Source organism: Egretta garzetta, unplaced genomic scaffold (assembly GCF_000687185.1).
Source record: "Egretta garzetta isolate BGI_Z169 unplaced genomic scaffold, ASM68718v1 scaffold161, whole genome shotgun sequence".
Classification (NCBI taxonomy): Eukaryota; Metazoa; Chordata; class Aves; order Pelecaniformes; family Ardeidae; genus Egretta; species Egretta garzetta.
Window position 1 is genome coordinate 702,926 of NW_009258754.1, and position 18,966 is coordinate 721,891.

Here is an 18,966-nt window from a genome sequence, read left to right on the forward strand (position 1 = left end):
TACAAGGTATGTATCTTATTTGGAGGTGTATATTACAGCCATCTGAGGAGTAGTTGTACTGTGAAGTAATGCGTAGGAGCTTGTATTTATGTCAGTATCTAGAGTCTGTTCTACCTTCATAGTAGAAAGCCGAGCAAAGTTCTTCCCTGGCAGTTAGAGCCCCACAAGGAGTGATTAATTGCTCTGCCTTTTAAAAAAACTACAGTTGTATTGTTTCTATACCTGATCTCAGACTGTAGGAGAAGACTGCTCTTCCTGCTACCTCAGGGATATTTCAGGTTGTCACTGGTTTTATCACTTTGAAGGACGTTGGAGGTGCTGGCTGCACTGTTCAAATGAAGTTACTTTAGTTGGCTCCGTGAACCTTCCCCATCTAGCTCACTGTTTACATTAACAAAATGGATTTCTGAAACCAGATTTTCAGCCAGCTTCTATAAGGGATTTAATTCCAAGCACTGATAATGAGCCCATCATGTGTGTGTTCTCTGCCTTTTTTTTACAGATTGGGATTTTTCATACCCAGCTTCCTGGTTTGAATGAGTATGGGCTATTTAATATGCACTATAACTGCAGGATAATTTGTGGAGGAAAAGTCAATTGCGGAGAAACACAGAGATTAGAAAAAATGAACCCCAAGATTAGGCAGAAATGTAGCTGCTGAATTGTGCAACGTGACATTTTACAGGCTGGCCCTATTTCTCTCCAGCAGGTCTAGAACAAGCAATAACAACTTACTGCCAGATCAAATTGCCTGAACTTTGCCATCTTTCTTAATCTGACAGTAGAGTTAAAAGATAACATAGCTTTTGGAATTATCTACCTTCCCAGAAGCCTCGCTGCCCTTTCAGCACTTTAGGGTCTGCTTTTTATTTTAAGGTTCCAAAAGCTGCAAGGCCAGCACTGTGCTCATGGCTTTACAAAGAAAGTGGTGGGTCTAAAAATGGAACATAGTACACAGTGTCTGGGAATCATTACAGCTGAGTACTCCATGGGGATGCTAATGACAACCTGGTAAAATACATATTGAGCACATCTATTAGCTTTCTCTGTGATACCAGTGAGCCAAGGGGAGGGAGAGAGAGGAGCAAAGCAGTGGAAAAAACAGTACTACAGAACTAAGCCTGTGCACGGAATAGTAGCAGGATAAGACCCTCTTTTAAAGTAGTAGTGCATATGTTCCACTTTGCCACAAAGCCAAAAGCTATATATAAAGTAAATTACGCTCAAGGAAGAGGATGGTTTCTAGTCCAAAATTAAGTAAAACTGGGCATGGAGTGCTGTGAAGATCTGTGATTGTAGCTCACTTCAGTGATTGCACAAACCTGTACTGACACAGCAGCAGTCTGTTGTGTTCCAGGCTGGTGTTCAGCACTTCTGGATAGATGCTCAGGGGTGGAAGAAGTGACCTTCAGTTCTTTTTTAGGGCTGTGGAAAAGCCAACGCTTTGCTTGGTGAAGGAGTCTTCTCTGTCTTCAAATATACTAGGATATTATGAACAGTGAAGGCGTCCATCTTATACATATTTGACTATCTTTTGGTCAGCTGGACTCATTACATCCCAGGATCAAATGTCTAATTCCTGATCGGATTGTCAGGGAAGCTATACAAAGGCGATGTACAGCTTCATCTCTCCAAAGCCATTTTGGTGTTGCCTGTAAGTGGAAACAGCTGTCTTTGACCATTAGTGTGTATTACACTATCTCAGTAGTTTAGCAAGTTGTGACACGAAGACATGGAGCAAGTCAGTTAACTACAAATGAAGCTGCTGTTGACAGTGAAACTCATTTTCTTCATATGGCCCAGTGTGAGGACATGGTGCTGAAACTATTTCAAGAGCTCAGATCCATGATCTCCTGTCTCATCCTTCTGGACATTTGGTGGTGTTCAGATGGTCTTGTCTGTAAGGTACTGCTAGGTCATTTAAAAGGGTTGTCAGAAGTCTGCGATAATGCCTTAAAATCCTGTCTGTCTCTTCTTGGGTGTTCGTTTCCTACTGGTGACAGTAGGAAGGCTTTACTTGCACCTCTAGCTTTTTCACTGCTAGAGTCCTTCAAGGATCAGGTTTTTTCCCCCAGCCCTTAGCAAAATCCATACACATGACAGCTTGGGGATTTGATCAGATTCCCTTTGCTCGAGTGATTGTAAGCAGTACTTACAGGCACGCCAGGATGACTTGATTGCATGTGCAATATTGGTTTATGGATGCAAAAGAGCTGATAAGCCAGATGATGGAAGATGAGGCTGATGTTGCTGAGGAGAGCTTTCAGTATGGATAGCATTTGATGCTGTCCACCTGTAGTAGAAGGTTTGTACCTCTAGTTGTCTAATTCAGTTCTCTTAATACTGCTTTTAGATTCCTCAGCAAACAAAAACTTTCACTGTTGGTGATGTTCAGATGTTATGGTTGTGGGTGAGGCAGAAGAATCTATTTTCAAGTCAGTTGTATATCCTTCTCCTTTCTGCTGAAGCTATAAAATGAAAATTTAAAAAAGAAAAAAAATGGTGATTTGAATAAATAAATAGTCCTTTGATAACTATTTTCTATAGGATGCAATGAGAATAAATATTCTGCATTTTATGATTGATTAATATCTGAGTCCCTTTATTAATTTATACCTCTTTATTAGGTATATTCTAAAGGTAATACTTTGTGAATCGATTGTTCCTATACTTGTAAGTTGTCTTTGGATATTTTCCTTGCGGATTTTTCCACCTTAACTTTTCTTAGACAGGAGGAGCTTGAGTAACTAAATTAGGTTCCAAGAAAAGAGAAGTTTCCAGAAACTTTTAAAGCCAGAGTAAAATTGTCTTTAGTGTTTATTTTTTCTAAGTATTTCTGACTTCCTTGAATTCTGTACTGTACCATGCTGTTTCCTCCCAAATTCTGAATTTTCTCACTCATCAGAGTCTGCTGCATGTATTTATGCCAGTCAGCATTGTCCTCGTGGTCCATAATTTTGGCAAATAGAAACATTCACTCCACAAGAAACAAAATAAAATTCTTCCTTTTAGACAGTGAAAACATTCCTAATATCACCTTTCCCAACTCTGTATTTCTAAATATGCACTGCAAATGGCAATCCTTGGGATTTTTCCCGTATTTCATTGGGAAATATAAGAGGATAGTGCATTTTGCTATTTAAAGTTGTATTTCATTAGAGGAACTTCAGCTATCTAATTGCAACATATTTAATCTCACATTGGTTTGCATCAAGGCAGTATTTTCAGAAAGCGTGCATGCATATACACACACGTGTACTATCTGTGTGTATATGAATGAAACGTTAGGTGTATATGAAAAAGAAATCCAGAAATTAAATAAATATTAGCTGACAACTGACCTTTCTTAAATGAGTTTAAGCGAGACGATCTCTCCAAAAGTGATAGGTGCTACTTGGATATGTTTTTCAGAAGCATGTTTTCAGGGAGGCTGGCCCCATGGATGAGGAGGGGTGTGCCGGGGGTTGTACAGCGGCAGGAGGAAGACGGAGCAGCTTGCTGCAGAAGCTTCCCTAGGTTATGCAGTGTAATTGTGGAAAACAAGCCCAGAGGGGCTTTTGAGAAACTGTCCAATTCCTCCATTGTAGGCAGACCAGGTACCTCCTGACCCATCCTTTTTGCTTCAGGAATCTGATCCAGCGGTGGTTGCTGCTACGGGTAACTTTGGTGACTTGCTGGGTCTTGGATCAGCTTGCAAGTGCCATCACTGGTGGTCTCATCCATATTCTAGCAAATGTGGCGGAGTTCAAGTTGCAGTCTCAAAATCCTATTGCTACCATTTGTCCTGCTGTGCACTTCTTACTGGTCACTGAGGTAGATTGCCTACTATCGTGCAGATGGGCTGATGTGGGTGGGGCTTGTTAGTACTATCAAAGGGCCAACTTGCATACGTTCAGGTCAGGCCTGCCTCCTTCAGAAATCTGCTGGCACACTTGAGCTGTGTTTGAGCACGCTTGTAGCTTTAACACTCATTGTAGAGCCAATTGCTTCTTTCAAATCACAGACATTTAGGCAGTTGTCATCTTAGCAACCTGTTGGAAAAAGCCTGGGAACAGAGGCCAGTTCCTAATGGCATGTGTGACCTGATTGTGTCCTGCCTGTGACATCTGGAATCTGCCAGCGCATCAAGGGAGTCGAGGTACACCCAGAACAGGGTATACTAACAGCACTCTGCACGTGATGGACAGGACTTAAATCTGTTCAGTGACTCTATATTTGATGTCAAATTGTGGTGTTTTAACTTAAGGAAATGACTCTTAAAGATGAAAACAAAGAAATGTGGGTGTAACTGTAGTCCTTGCGCTTCATCCTTAGAGCAGTAGGGACCACGCTGGCTGAAAAGCACTACATCAAAATGAAGTAACAGTGTAAGAATATTGAAATTCCAATTGATGTAGTTCACTTTGTCTGCTAGAGTACAGTATTCATGTGGACACCTCTTAACTTTCCTGTGTAGGTTTTCTAGATACAAAAGCTAGAGTTGTCACTTGTAGTAAGTTTTTAGAGCCCTCACCATTCATCTGGGGAATTTTTATTTGAGATTTTGCAGGTTGCATCTGCAGGTTCTCTAAATAATTATTAAACATTAGTTTTATTAATCATAATATTAAAAGAGCCACAGCCTTCTGTATAACTACTGAAGGTGTTTGTGTGTCTGTATAGTATCATATATGCATCTGTATTTCTGAAGACCACAGACCTAGTGCTGTGTTAGAGACAGGGGAGTTGCTTTCAAATGTTTCAACGTGTTTGTTTCATTTGTGTTTCTCTCACTTCCCATTCTTCCCCCCCCACCCCCCCTCCAAAAGGTTAATTTGTATTGTGGGGCAAATCTTTTTCAAGTGCCTCTTTCAGCGTGGTAGCCATCATGCTGTTGTAACCAGAAACAGAGCTAAGAAGTTACAGGTGGAAAAAGCTTGCAGGATTGTCTGTCTCTCTAAGGAAAAATTAGTCCAGCTGGACAACAAGAAAAAATAAATGACCTGAATTTTATAGGGCCATTGGGAATGGGCTGTGCAGCCTGCCTGGTCAACAATGCAGTAGGAAAGTTAATGCAAACGTGTGCCAACCCTCCCACGTCCCAAAGCTTTCATCTCTCTGTCTATAATTTTTCCTCCCCCACAGTCCACTTGAGCTCAACAGCCCCTGCACTGGTGTCTCCGCCCTTTGCCAGGAACAGTAGGATCCAGCCCTGGCCTCTTGATGAAAACTCTGCCTCTAGAAAGGTTTTTCTTGCTCCTCAAATCAGGTTTGCCGGTATATTTCCTCATTGCTAAAATTCCATTTCCAATAATAATTTCCCATTAAAAAAAGTCATTAAAAGTCAGTACAGTCAGCAGAATTATTTGATTTTTAGTCAGGATATTCTGAAGAGAAAATGCTGTATTTTTTTTTTAACTAAATCTAGTTTACAATGGATAGCCGCAACAAGCTAGTTGAAGAACAGCGTTATCTGTTGCACTGAATTGGCTTGCCTTTTGTGAATTTACTGAATGATACTTGAATGTGCTGCTTGTCCCCTTTGATTTTTATTTTGATTAGGTTTTTCTTGGAGGAGCACAATAAACCTTTATAGTTATAAACTAAAATACTGTGGCCTGCTCTATATGTTATTCACAACTGGTTTTTTTAACACATCAGCCTATGATGTTTGCAATAAAAGCCTGCGCTGAGAATTCTCTGTGGTCTTTAATTGCATCTGTTAAGTAGAATACTTAGTCATGAAAGTACCACAGGGAAAAAGTGTCCCTTTCTGTGGAAGGGTCAGTTGGTTTTCGTTTGCCAAGTAGAAAGCGAGTGAAGTGTGAATTGGAGGGTCTCATCCTCACAACGTTCAGTGAATGAGCTTTTCATTGGCTCATGTAGAACAAAGTATGTGCAGCTCTTGTAAGAGTATTCTTATAGCCCAGGTGACTATCAAATAGTTTTAGTTAAAACTTCATCACTCTCGTATTTGTGTGATCCAAGTCATTTTATGAAGATTCACAAAATGGAAACATTGCTTTTTGGTTGAGTGGGGTTTTTTTCCACTCTGTTCAAAGGCAGAGCGCAAACAATGTTGGAGTGGTGTAGGGACATGGTTGTCAGGGGTAGGCGTTGGACCTGAGCCTGCAAGGTGCAGAGTTAGTCAGTTATAATGCTATACTGTTATGTTCATTCTCAGAGAATACATGATTATTTTATATTTTCTAATGGTCACACTTTATTCTGCATTCTGTAAGATGAGACAATGAGAGTTTATGTCAGGCCGGAAAGTAGATGCTAGATCTGCGTGGAACATGTTTACTGCAGCCTGCCTTTGGTTGTGCTGAACTGCTCAGCTCAGTGTCAGGGTGGGAGAGGATGCCCCTAAACGTGCATCCGCTTCCTTGCTGCCTTCTTCATACTCTAAGAGAAATAAAGCTGTCACAGAAGTCTGTGACCATGCCCAAGATGGCTTCCTAAATTAATTTGTGGCTACATGCTCTGCATGTTTTACACAGGATTTAAAAAAGAGATTTGTTAAGCCAGTGCTGAGTAATTTAGAAAGCACTGCCTTTAAGTTTTCAGCTGATCTCAGTTTTTGCTCCAGCAGCCTGATAATCCCCTCTGTGTCCCTTTGAGCAGAGAACACTGTGCAAGTAATGACTCCCATGGGAGCTTCAGACGAGGCTGGTAGGGAAGAGGGGGAATACTCCCGGTGCGAGGAGCGCTAATTTAGCCTGGCCTTTTGTCACATTTTCTTCCACTTTCTCTGCATAGCTTTCGTATTTAAATGTTTTTGATCTATGCTTTATTCCACTCTCTTTGTCTCCTGGAGTCTCATCCTTCCCATGCCTTTCTGTGAGGCTGCCTTTCCTGTTCTCACCTCAGGTTCCTTTCAGTGCTGCTGCTAGTGTAGATCTCCACCATTTTCCTTCCTGACATGCCTCCTTTTCCCTATGGTCTTGGGCAGCAGCTTCTACTGTTAGGTTTTAGGCTTGAGCCCTCTCTCTCCTGTCCATCTCACATGGGCTGGTGCAAATGTTTAGGTGGAGTGTGGAGAGAAAATAATACAATAGTGGGGTAAACTCTTCAGCATACTGTACGAGTTTTACACTCTGTAGCAAGAATCGCTGGAAATTCTGACATGCCATTTTTCTTGTTTTAGATGTGCACCTTATCAATAACTGTACGTATGCATCTTGTTGCCTTTAAAAATGTCACGTTGTGTTTAATTGCATTGATAAAAGTTCTGCATCGAGTAAATCACACAGCTATTCTGGTCTGTTTGACAGCATTAGCAAAGCCCTTTGGTATAGTCTTTGTTCAGGTCTGGTTCCCTTATTTAAGGGAGATTGATGCGTTAAGAACAATTTCAAAAGATGAATGCAAAACCAGCAAGAAGTTTTTCAGAAAATAAAAACTACAAGGACATGATGAAATGACTGAGCAAATTCAGTGTGAAAGGGAAAATGAGACTCTGGTGAGAAATGATAGTCCTATTAATAATATTCCTGAATGTTGTTAAGAGATTAAAGACCAATCCTTAAGTAGAGGGCTTGTGCTGCAACAAGGGGCAATAAAAAGAGTAGGGCAAATGTATTTACCATGGAAGGCTTAGGTTGAAACAGGACGCAAACAAAAAATGCATAATGAATGTCCATGGAGAAGGTCAGGCGTAAACTAGGTAGTGTCTTTTCAGGCAGTAGTGGTATAATTTACTAATGCTTCGTACAGAGTAGATGAGAATCAGTAAAGTGTGTTAAATTGCTATCAGCCCCCTCCTCCATCTTGTATGATTCAGTGCATTTGATTTAAAAGGGAAATTGTGTTTCAAAATGTGGAAACATATGACTCTGGCTTTCCTATAAGAACTGTGCACCCAGCTATAAATGAGAAGAATACATTCTCTAACACAAAGGACTCCCTCAGATCTTTCTTGGTTCTCTAGCCTTCTTGAGTCTAAATAGTTGTAGTAATTCTATTGTTGTTGTTTGTGGTTTTTTCTCTTTAGGCTTGTAAATACTACAGTTCCCAGTGGCATGTTGTGAACTACAAATATGAACAGTATTCAGAAGACTTTCGACACTTACCACAGTAAGATTTATCATGAGTTCTTCTTTTTTTATTTTATCCTATTAGGTTTGTGTCATTTTGCTGAGCTCTGTCCATATTTGCACTTCCCTTTGTCTTACATGCTCTGCTTGTTTTACTGTATTTACAGTGCCTTGCATTTTTAAAAAGGGGAAGAAAAGGTCCTTTAGCAAAAGTTCAAGACTCTGCAGAATTCACTAGTATCAACAAACTATTAGTGCTGATTCAAATCCTTAGAAGTGTATTTGCTTATTCAAAGCACAGTTGATACAGGAAAGCTGGCTTTCCATTTTCCTTAATAATGTACAAATGTCACTCACCTTTAACTGGGATTAATTCTCCTTTTAGTTACCCTATGTAACAGAGGAGTAGGATTTCACTTAGTGCTTTATAGCTGCACCGTACAGAAGAACTGGGTGCAAGGTGTCCAGCAGGCACCGGTGCAGCACTGGTGATACAAGGCTGCAGAAATGCACAGATGTCTGGGTAAGCAGGCATCCCTTCTGTGCTTGGAGGCAGGACATTAAAATCGGTGTAAAGGTGTTGGGAGGAGAAGGGACAAGTTCCTTGACTTGAGTGGAAAGAAATTAAGAATTTGGCGCTCGTTCCTTCATGCGTGAGTTTCTACCCATACTCCTGTTTCTCGCAGGTTTGTGTCCTGTTCCCTGAGGACTGTTTTAGGGAGTAGTTAATGAAATCACTGGATGCCTAACCAAGCTGTGTTACCACCTCCTTTTCTGGAATTCGATGCATTAAAATTATGATACTGAATGAAAATGTTGTTATGTGCACATAACACAGGAACGGGTGCTCCAGGTTTTGGTTGGATGGAAACTAGTACCAGCTAAGCATATTGTTGCAGGACTCGATAAACTGATTTTTGTGGTCCCTTTAGATGCTGTGTTCAGAGGGTTTTGTGTGGCAAGCTTTCCCTCAGATCTGCATTCTCTCTTGTATGTTGGTATTTTTATGTACAGTGAATATGGTAGTACAAAAAGCCATTAAGAGCAGTTTTGCTAATCAGAGATTATAAACATACCTTTTCTTAAGTACCCAGTGTACTGATAGTTTTAGAAAATTGATGCATTTAGTGCTCAAGAAAAATGTTTGCAGCACAGCAGTTTTCCTTTTAACCTTAAGCATCTTCACTCTTATGAAATATGTATTTGACAGACATGGTTGCATTACTCTGCACAGAAGTACATTTTAGCTGATTACATACATCCCCTTCTGTGAAGGTTATTTTAATGTGATGCTTAATATGATTTGCTGTCATGAGTTCATACTCCAGAGATGTTACGGTGTCTCGCATCTTATTTTTTTTCCCCTTTGCACAGAGGATTATAACAAAACAAGAGATCTTGTTTTGTCTTGTATCAGAACATAGCACTCAGGAGTGGTTTGGATGCAGCACTGGTTGATGTTTCAAAAGCAAAGTTAGAGCAGGAGTGTGTTTTGTGTGCTGCAAGTTGCCATGGCTTTTGAGCTTAACATACCTTAAACAGAGCTGATTTGGAGTTCACCTCATGTCGTACTATTTCCAGCCTCTTCAACATCAATGGACCGTCATTTGTACATGCATGTTATGAAGTTCATTAGACTAAATCACCTCATTAAAAATAAAGTGGCTTGATACCTCCTTGTCGTAGTATTGTATCTCACAGTTGATAGCTCTGGATGCCCAGTTTCCACAGTTTTTTGTTTCATTTGTGCAAAACTACTGTTGCACTATCAGAATTATGAGCATATTGTTATATCAATTCCTTTATAGGAAATCATTGTGTTGGGGAAGATTGGATGAGGGGTAAACATTTAGCTTTGAATCATGAGAAAGGAACATCATTTGCAATACCAGATCTAACTGTGGCTAAAGTAATTCCATTCACTGAGGGTGTGCTGAACTGTCCTGTGGGCTTTCCCATTTAGGAACAGAAATTGGGACTCAGCAGCCTTCAGCAACACTGAAGTAGTTCATACTTGTTCATATGTGAGGCCATGCTGTGCTGTTTCACACAACATGTCAAGTAATGGCTGAATGGTATAGCATATTTTTATCAAATATCAAAGTTACTCTTTCTGAATACTGATCCTTTCTGACTGGGAAGCGGCTTCAGTGTGACGCCGACCACCTGGGGCACGCAGTGAGGACTCAACATGTCCATGGTGCAATTCCACCATGCTGTGGCACTGGGGAAAAGCTCAACATGTGCACAACAACATGACCAAAATGTTTAGCAATTGCCTTAGTTTTTCTTTGAGTATGTTCCTCCTCTGAGGTTTTCCTCAGGTCTTTCTACCCTCTAAATTCCTCTCTGTGAGCTCTCACTACCTCTTTTTACACCATTTTTTATGCTTTGTGCTGGTGTGTTCTTGCTTCTTGAGCAAGTGGAAGGGTGGTGGAAGAATGGGGGTTGCTTGCTGTGTGCTGTGGTGACAGTGTGTCTGAGAACAGAAATAGTCTTTAGCAAAGTTTTTGCTGTCTATTGAAAACCTGGAACATTTGGTAGCTATTTCAGGTCTGTTCCCTTGGAATTCTGCATCTTCATATGGGTCTGAAGAGGCAGTAGGCAGAGAAAAAGAGGCTATACCAAATGGGATCTTGTCCTTACCGTGTGTTATCTGCCTGCCCTGTGATGAGGAGCATGCCCAAAAGGATTCCTATCCAAGGAAGGGGAAAACTTCCTCTATGGAGAATGACAGAGAGGTCTGAGTGGATGAGTGTTTCATGGGTGGTCAGTCCTTTTCTCTCACTTTTATCTCTCTGCTGGGAGGACAGAAGGATTTCTTCCTTTCTAAGAAACTTACCATATACCCAGGCTTGTGGAAGGGCTGTGGTTGCATGGGATGGGCTCGCTCTGACCGTGGAGCGGCAGAGCAGGGTGCAGTTGCTGTGTCGTATGCTGAGGGCTCAGCACCCCGCTAATCCAGCAGATTTCTGACTCCTCCTTCTCTCCCCCCACCCCCCCCAGCAGCATCAAGGGCATTAGGATTGGGGTTTTGTTTGGGGTTTTTCTCAGTAGCTGACTAACTTATCCTGTTACTGGTACAGATCCTCACATCACCCCAAGAGCACTGCAGTGCACTTTTAGCTCTGAATAATGAATAAGCCAATAGGTGTTTTGTCTAAAAATGTGAAGGCTTGAATGGTGTTTTTTGTAAAAGGTGGGATTTGGCTCAAGATTTTTGTTTTGGGGTTCTTTTGGGTGGGAGGGAGTGTTTGTATAAGAATTGTCAACAGCTGCTTCTGGGTGCATTGGAAAACCTGCAATAGATTTCCATCACAAATATTCTGAATATTAACGCTTTTACAGATGTCAAAGATGTCAATAGATTGCAAATGTTCCTTTTATTCAAAATACTGATCAGTTGTTTACATTAAATAAATACCAAAACCAGAACAACCTAAACCAGAATAAAACACTCCGCTGTTCTGTGTGCACTTGGTTCTCCTGGCTCTGCCGAAATGCTGACTTCACTTGCGGTGGGGTAGTCACATCATGAGAACACTGACTTTGAAACGGGGAAAGTGAAGAGGAGATAGGCATTGCTCATTACTCTGAGCTTCCTAATCTGTAACTTGCGTACAATTGAACAGAAAGTGAAAAGGGTCAAAGTTACCACTTTTTTTTTTTTTTTTTTTAAGTTAGTGACATTTAACATTATGTGCTAGTGTGGCCCAAAGTTTGCTAAGTTGAGATAGGAAACTAGCTTACAAGTGTGTGGTTTCTCAACTTCTGTTTGGATTTGCTTCCTTGCACGGTAGAGAGTACTGTTGCTCTGTTCCCGTTCTCAGGCTTGGTAGATGAAAATAAGTTCTGGGAAAGTTGGTCTTCCTGGTAAATGATGGCTTTTAGCAAGGCAACTTTTGTAGCTTTTCATATGATAACTGCAGATTTCCAAGACAAGGTTTGCAATCTTCAGTAATTTGAAAACAATGTTGGTATTTCCCAGGCCACAGAAAACTCTACTTCTTCTCCATTTAAAAATATCTTTGACTTTTCATCACGTATTTGGCTGTTACTTAAGGTTTAATTCTGCAACGTGCTAAGTACTCTGGACCTAAGTACAATTGCATATGTGCTTAAAACTGAGCAAGTGCTTATAAGTGCTTTGCTTTTTCATATTCGGTTTTGGTTTTAAGTCCACAATATGAAGATCTTAAATGACACCACTTCAAAAAGACTTCTGCGTATTTTTAAAAATGATTTTAAGGCTGTGCTCATTGTATTGAATAGTAAAAAATATCTTGAAATATTAAAGAAATGTAGGAGCTTTAAGCTGAATGTTCTAACGTTCTTCTTGGTTAGGAAAAGCTATTAAAGAGTTCATTCTCATTTGCTTGACAGCCTTAAATGGGATATCTCTTCGGAAACTGTTTGGGTTTTGTTGCCTGTTGTGGTGGAAGAGCAGTGAAGGGAACAAGAAGTGGTATTTCATCATTTGTATAGAACTGTTGAAACGTCACAGAGTTGAAAAAAGGAGATATGGGGCTTAAGGAAAAAAAAAGCTGTATTTTGAAACTGTAGTGATTTTTAAAGGACGTAATAGGATCACAGCAATAGGTGTACTGGAGAAGGCATGGGGGCTCAGGATGGTTACATCCCTGAAATAGCAGGTACAGGCTTATTTAAAAAAAAAATAAATTTAAAGACGTTTTTCCTTCCCTCCCAGAAATGAATGTAGACCAGAGAAACTGCCATCACATTCCTTTGAAATCGATCATGAAGATGTGGATAAGGATGAAGTATGTATTCTGGTTTTTGGTGGGGTTTTTCCCCTGGGGAAGAGTTACTTATTGCTTTAATATCAAATAAAGAATGATAGTGGAGGCTCATTATCACCTATAAAATATTTCATATTTTAAATAACTCTGAAGTTAGTGGAACAGCTTTGTCTCATGTCATCATGTGCACAGAAGGCATATTAATAACATCTTATTTTAAAATGAATGAAAGGATGATTATTTGTTGTCAAGCAGATATCCACATGTTACAGTGTCTTTTGTCCTAGAATTCAAAAAGCAAGACCATGCAATATTAATCATGTCTTTCATACAGGATACAACATCCCACTCATCTTCAAAAGGTGGTGGTGGTGGAGGAGGAGGAGGATTAGCAGCAGGAGTTTACAAGTCTGGCTGGCTTTATAAAGGGAATTTCAACAGCACTGTAAACAACAGCATTACTGTTCGGGTAAGGGGAGAGCATTATTCTTTCTTTACTCCATTTGGATTTATATCCCCCACAGAGGCATGCTTGTTTGCCATTGTCGTTTGGCTGTTTATATCTCACATTTGATTACATTGCTTTAAATGGTAGTAAAGTAATACTGCAGTTGTCCGCAAAATAATGTGATTGAAGTGCAGTTAGGAGTTGCCTAGTATTTAAATAAAGTATCAGTGAAAATAATTAGAAGTACAACAGTTGTCATTCTTTCTTTTTTTTCACCCCCCACTTCAGTCATTCAAAAAGCGCTACTTCCAGCTGACACAGTTGTCGGATAACTCATATATTATGAATTTTTATAAAGATGAAAAAATATCAAAGGAGCCAAAGGGATGTATTTTCTTGGATTCTTGCACAGGAGTCGTACAGGTAAGATTCAGTTTACTTCATTGTATTGTTTGGGTGTCAGATAAATTTTAAAAGGTAAGTAGAAGAACACATACATTAATGGAATAGTGGTCTCATGAGCAGTTTCATGAAATGAAAACACCATTTGTTTTGCTCTTTAAATTGGTGCAAGTGTTCAGACTGACAGGTTACAAAAAATGAGCTTGAATTATCGTAGCAGATCATGCATATGCTCTTTGCCCATGGCACGCATGAGAAAAAATATCATAAAATGTTTCTTCTCACTGGAAGTATTTTCTTAGCTGCCAGATTTTACCTCATGCTTACTAAGAGGATGCTTGCTTACTGTGGGTTAAAGAGACTCGGGTTACAAAGCATCGGCTGTTGGGCAAGTGGTAAATTAATCCAGTATCCTGAGCCTCCTTGAAGATCATCACTTTTGGAGGTGATAGAGATTCTTAATGGCAGCAGGTAGGACAGTGCCTGATTGTTGTGGCTTGAAAAAATAAATAGCCAGAAATGTCTGATACCACCTTTTTTTTTTTTGTTCCCCCTAAGATAGAGTTCTTAGCTTTTTTTCCCCCCTCTTGCTCTGCCTTTCCTCTAATTCTATTAATGTATTTATCCTTCTTTCTTTTTTTTTTCCTTTTTTCTATTCTAAACAAGATGTTATCTTGAGTAGTATGTTGCTGTGGTTGATCTAGTAAATAAGGATATTCCTTTTTTTTTTTTTACCTATACTTTATTGTTTACTACTTAATCAGTAAAGATTGGTAATAGTGCTAATGCAGACTGATTTGAGGGTTGCTTTGAAAGAAACCTTTCAAAGCATGCAAGGGAAGACCCCTACACAAGCTTTTGTTGGTTGGGAAGTCTCTCCTTCACCTCTAAAGAGGCCCTTTGGAGCAAGAAAAATTATCAGTGAGTAATTCACTCTGGGAACAAATATTTGCTTACAGCCCTCTGCAGAACCTATTCGTGCACCCAGGAAAGTACCCATCTCTGTAGGGAATGGCTGTTTTCCCTGCATAGTTCAAAAGGGTGTTTCTTTTTTCAAACAGGTATAAGACAGGATGGAGATAAAAATGTAGAAGGACAGTGATGTTTGCCTGTGTCAGTCCATTGGCTTGAAAGCCATAGAGGTGATTCTTACACAGAAATCCTGTTTAGAAATTACTGCTTCATCCTGCTTGCTGACAGTGTGTGCTTTTTTTTTAAGAGGGATCTCAGCCAGAGCTCTAGTTGAGCCCTGAATGTCCCTGTAGTGTGGTTTTAGGTTCAGATTTAATGCTATCCCAGAGGGTCCCTGTTCTGCTTTGTTGTTTCTGATGACACTCTGTGGTAGCAGAAACGTCTTGACCACAAGATTTCTGCCCTTTTTGACTAACCCTTGACAAAAAAGCTCAAGAAACCTTTGGAATCCTCCTCACGAACTTTGACAGCTGCCTTCCAAATCTAGTGTTCCTGCAAATTGTCCAAAACTGAATGGTGTTCTTCTCTTGCCTACCCCCGGACACTAGTTTTCGTGATTGTTCTTTGATTGACATTTAGAATGGGATGGACACATTTATGAACTATCTTCACAAGCAAGAAGTGAGAAGCTAAGGGGGTAGTAGGGCAAGTATCATCAGCTATCAAAGTCTGTGATGAACTTAGAATCATAGGGCTGAAAAACAAATCCTGGCTTAGCATTGCCATAAACCAGGGAGACCATAGAATGTGGACAAAGAGTTGGGTAAAACTGAAGATACAGAGGAAAAGTGTGATGTGAAAGTTCTGATTGACTAATTTTAAATGCCACTATAGATCATTTAACTCTCTATGAATGACTTTGAGCTCCGATTTGATAGAGGTTGAATATCTAAATTGAAGTAAACATCCTGGAGAAATCATCTCCAGATAAAATACAAAATACTTCCAAAACAATTCTGTTATTTTGGAAGAATGACCCTGCAGGCATTAGACTTAGCCTGATGTTCCATTTATAGCTCATCCATAGTTTCTTTTTGAATCTTGTATTATTTCCTTCTGGAAGAAATTTTAAACTAGAAATTAAGTATTGAAGATTACAAGCCAACCTCAAGGTCCACATACCATATGGAAGGACTTACAGAGAAGCAAACTGAGAAATTGTACTTTTTTTTTTTTTTTTTTTTTTCCCTGGTATCTGATCAGGAAGAAAATAGTTGGCTTTAGATTCGAAACAAAGACTTTGCTGTAGATCTCATCTGCTTGCCAGAAGTCTGAAGTGCAGATGGAAAAATGGATATTGAAGTTTTCCTGCACTAATGTTCTTAAGATTCAGCATGCAAGATGTATTGCTCTATTAGATAATGTCTAATAGTGTTACAGTACCTGATTTAAAGATCTTGGCCATGTCTGTAAGGGCAAGTACATAATATAGACAAGAATGCATTGATTTTAATGCTCTTAATACTTTCTGAAGATAAATTGAAACGTAGCCTTTTTCTTTATAGATTGTGCAAAAATTGGTATACATAATCCACTCATACAAATAATCTGTCTTTAAAAATTTTGAATGGCCACTACCTAAGATTCTTGGCATAGTTTTGTTCACCTTCTAGCTCTTGGTCAAGCCATCATGTTATATCAGTAAAATCAGGTTTCAGTGAAATTTTAGTCCTTTTTTTACATTAATTTGAATGTACACAGTGATTGGAGGATTAGAGTGATTTCGGGATCAAGAAAACTATTGGAACCAATTGCTACAAAACCCAACCCTATTTTTACCCTGTGAACTGGGTGAACTAAAATCTATATCCCTGAAAGAATATTCACCTCAGTAAAGTACTTGAGAGGAAAACTATTTCCTACCAAGAGAATTTCCAGTAGCAGAACTAAAAAATAACACACACGCACACACATACACACACAATCCCAAGTCAGTTTGAAAAGCCAGGATTTGACTGACTCTGTTGACCTGAGTAGCTCCAGAAGAAGTTGTTCAGTCTGAACTGATTCCTGAGCTGGGTCATGACATGTAATATATGGACTGGAGGAAGTGATAAACGACAGATTGGGTAGGAATCTTCTAAATCATCTCTGCTGCTGGGAAAAAAATGCTCATGGAACTTTATTCTCAGTGTCCTGGGTTCTCACTCCTCCTCTGCTAATCATTATCAGATTTTGCCTCTGTTCCTCTTAAATAAAAGTATCACTATCTTCTCACCATCTGGCTTAAGCTATAGAACTACAGGATATCGTTGTCATGTTATCTGAGACTGTTAATGAAGAAAAATGAAATTGAGTGAAATGGCTAGTTATGGGGTAGATGAATTGTTTTTCATTTGTTGGCATCACTCCAAGGTCAGATGTGTCAACAAAGTGATGGCAATTTTCTGGAATATTGAAAACAAAACATTGGCACTGATGTCCATAGTCAGTGGCTGTAAAAGTTTGATGGAAGTAATAGTGGGTAGGACTCGTCAGTGTTCTTTCAGATTTAAGCAAGGAGGAGAGACAATTGATGCAACTGCTTCCATGAGACTAAGAGATAAAAGCCTCACTAATTTGATAAATTTTAGAAATAAAAAGCACATTATATTAGATCACATCACTTTAATTTTATTGAGCTGTTTCAGTAACTAAGCACCTGTTAATACTTATGACAGAAATTGATGGATTGACCATCTACTGCAGGTGAAATCTGGTGATATAGAACAGATCTCAGAACTCAGTCTGTTGCCAGTATACTGGGCATTGGTTCTTACTCTGTACTTGAAAAGGATAGCATTGCAGTGACTAAACAGCACTACACCTCACCTTTTGCCTCCTGCAAATAATTATTGAAATCGCCTTAGTTGTTTTTAAAATCCTTCCAACACAAAGGCAACAGTTGGAAGTACCCATTGGAATCTTTTCACATGGAGGAATTAGTCCTATTGCAATCTTCTGGAGAGATTTACTGGTTCATCTCTATTCCAAGTTCAGACTTACATCATCCAGAAGCTCTTTCAGAAAAATATAAAAAGAATAAAATGATGTAGAAATGTTCTCATCCTAACCACAATGTTTCTAACTTCATTAGACGCTCAGAAATTGTTACCTTCATGTAGCTTGTTAGCAGCACCTGTAAATACCTTGAACCAGAAGATTTTATAAATTGTTTTAGCTTTGGCCTACTCGGGTCCAGCCTCAGCAGTCAGGGGTGGAATAGTCTTTGACCACGTGCTGACTTTGCTTGCTTGCTAGTTTGTATTTGGCAAACTCAGTCCTGTTCCCATAGAGCAAATAGTCGTATGACTTAGCACTGCTTAGCGTCTTTTTGAGTGCTTGGTGTGCTGGTAAGGTGTAGGAGACTTGGGCTTTAGAGATGTTCTCTCCAGACAGCTACGACTCATGTAGCCACTGCTGTACTTGGCCATCAGAGGTCTTTCATTATTCCACTTGGGAGGTATTCCCAACTGCAGTTTAAAGAGTTATTGTCCATAGTCTTAGATTTCTGTGGTTAAACAAAAGATGTATATTTGGCCATAGAAGATCTTAGATGTGCAAAGACCCAACAATAAATTGACAGAACTTCGCATTAATATCACACTACTTGAGTTTTCTTTAAAGCCACTGAATTTTGCTTGAATGTTATTTTTAAGGAGTGGCCATATACAAGTCCATCTTATGGACGCCCTTTTCAGTATCTTTTTGTAACTAGTTCTAGGGTTTATTTTTCTTTTCCTTTTGTTCCAACAGAATAACAGGCTTAGGAAACATGCCTTTGAGTTGAAAATGAATGACCTCACATACTTTGTGCTGGCTGCTGAAAATGAGCAGGATATGGATGACTGGATTTTCACTCTCAACAAAATCCTGCAAATAAATCCAGAGGGAACCGTTCAGGAGAGGAAAAGTGCAGATCTCACTGATCTGAAACTTGGTAAGAGTGAATAGTCTCTTGCATTGTTTCGGGTTTTTTAATCAAATGCAAAAACCTGAACCTTCAGATACCACTACTGAATCATTTTAACTGCCCGAGTCTGTGATGGATTCTGCACCTATTGATTTGTGACAAAGCAGCACCAGTCTTTTGGCAATCCCTGAACAAAGTCAGCTAACTCTCCACAGATCATTTTCAAAAGGCTGTGGGGGAGGTAAAGCTGCTCCCCACAAAGTCAGCAGGAGCAATGTGGCTCTGCTTTGCATATGCAGCTCTTTTTCAAGTATAGTCCTCTCAATCAATGATCTTGCCTAGTGCTTTGTGTTTTACTGTCTTGGGAGTCTGAAGGTTTTAAAGAGTTTTGTGCTGGAGAGAGCTAGATCAGTTCTTTTTCCAGCGTTTTGTTTTCTTTAAAAATCTGGAGCTAATAATTAAAAAAAATCCCAG

At 39.6% G+C, this 18,966-nt stretch overlaps 1 protein-coding gene across 4 annotated transcripts in view; it reads left to right on the plus strand.

Moving 5' to 3' along the window:
- Window positions 1–13,177: 13,177 nt before the first annotated feature.
- DOCK10 (dedicator of cytokinesis 10) overlaps window positions 13,178–18,966 on the plus strand; it is a 78,430-nt gene continuing 72,641 nt past the window's right edge. For 3 of the 4 annotated variants that reach the window (XM_035888857.1, XM_035888858.1, XM_035888855.1), the window contains exons 1-3: window positions 13,178–13,247; window positions 13,515–13,649; window positions 18,336–18,519. In XM_035888857.1, the coding sequence (XP_035744750.1) occupies window positions 13,569–13,649; window positions 18,336–18,519 (265 nt within the window). In that variant the 5' untranslated portion in view covers window positions 13,178–13,247; window positions 13,515–13,568. The remainder of the gene's footprint in view (window positions 13,248–13,514; window positions 13,650–18,335; window positions 18,520–18,966) is intronic. The other variant, XM_035888859.1, reaches the window with a different exon arrangement.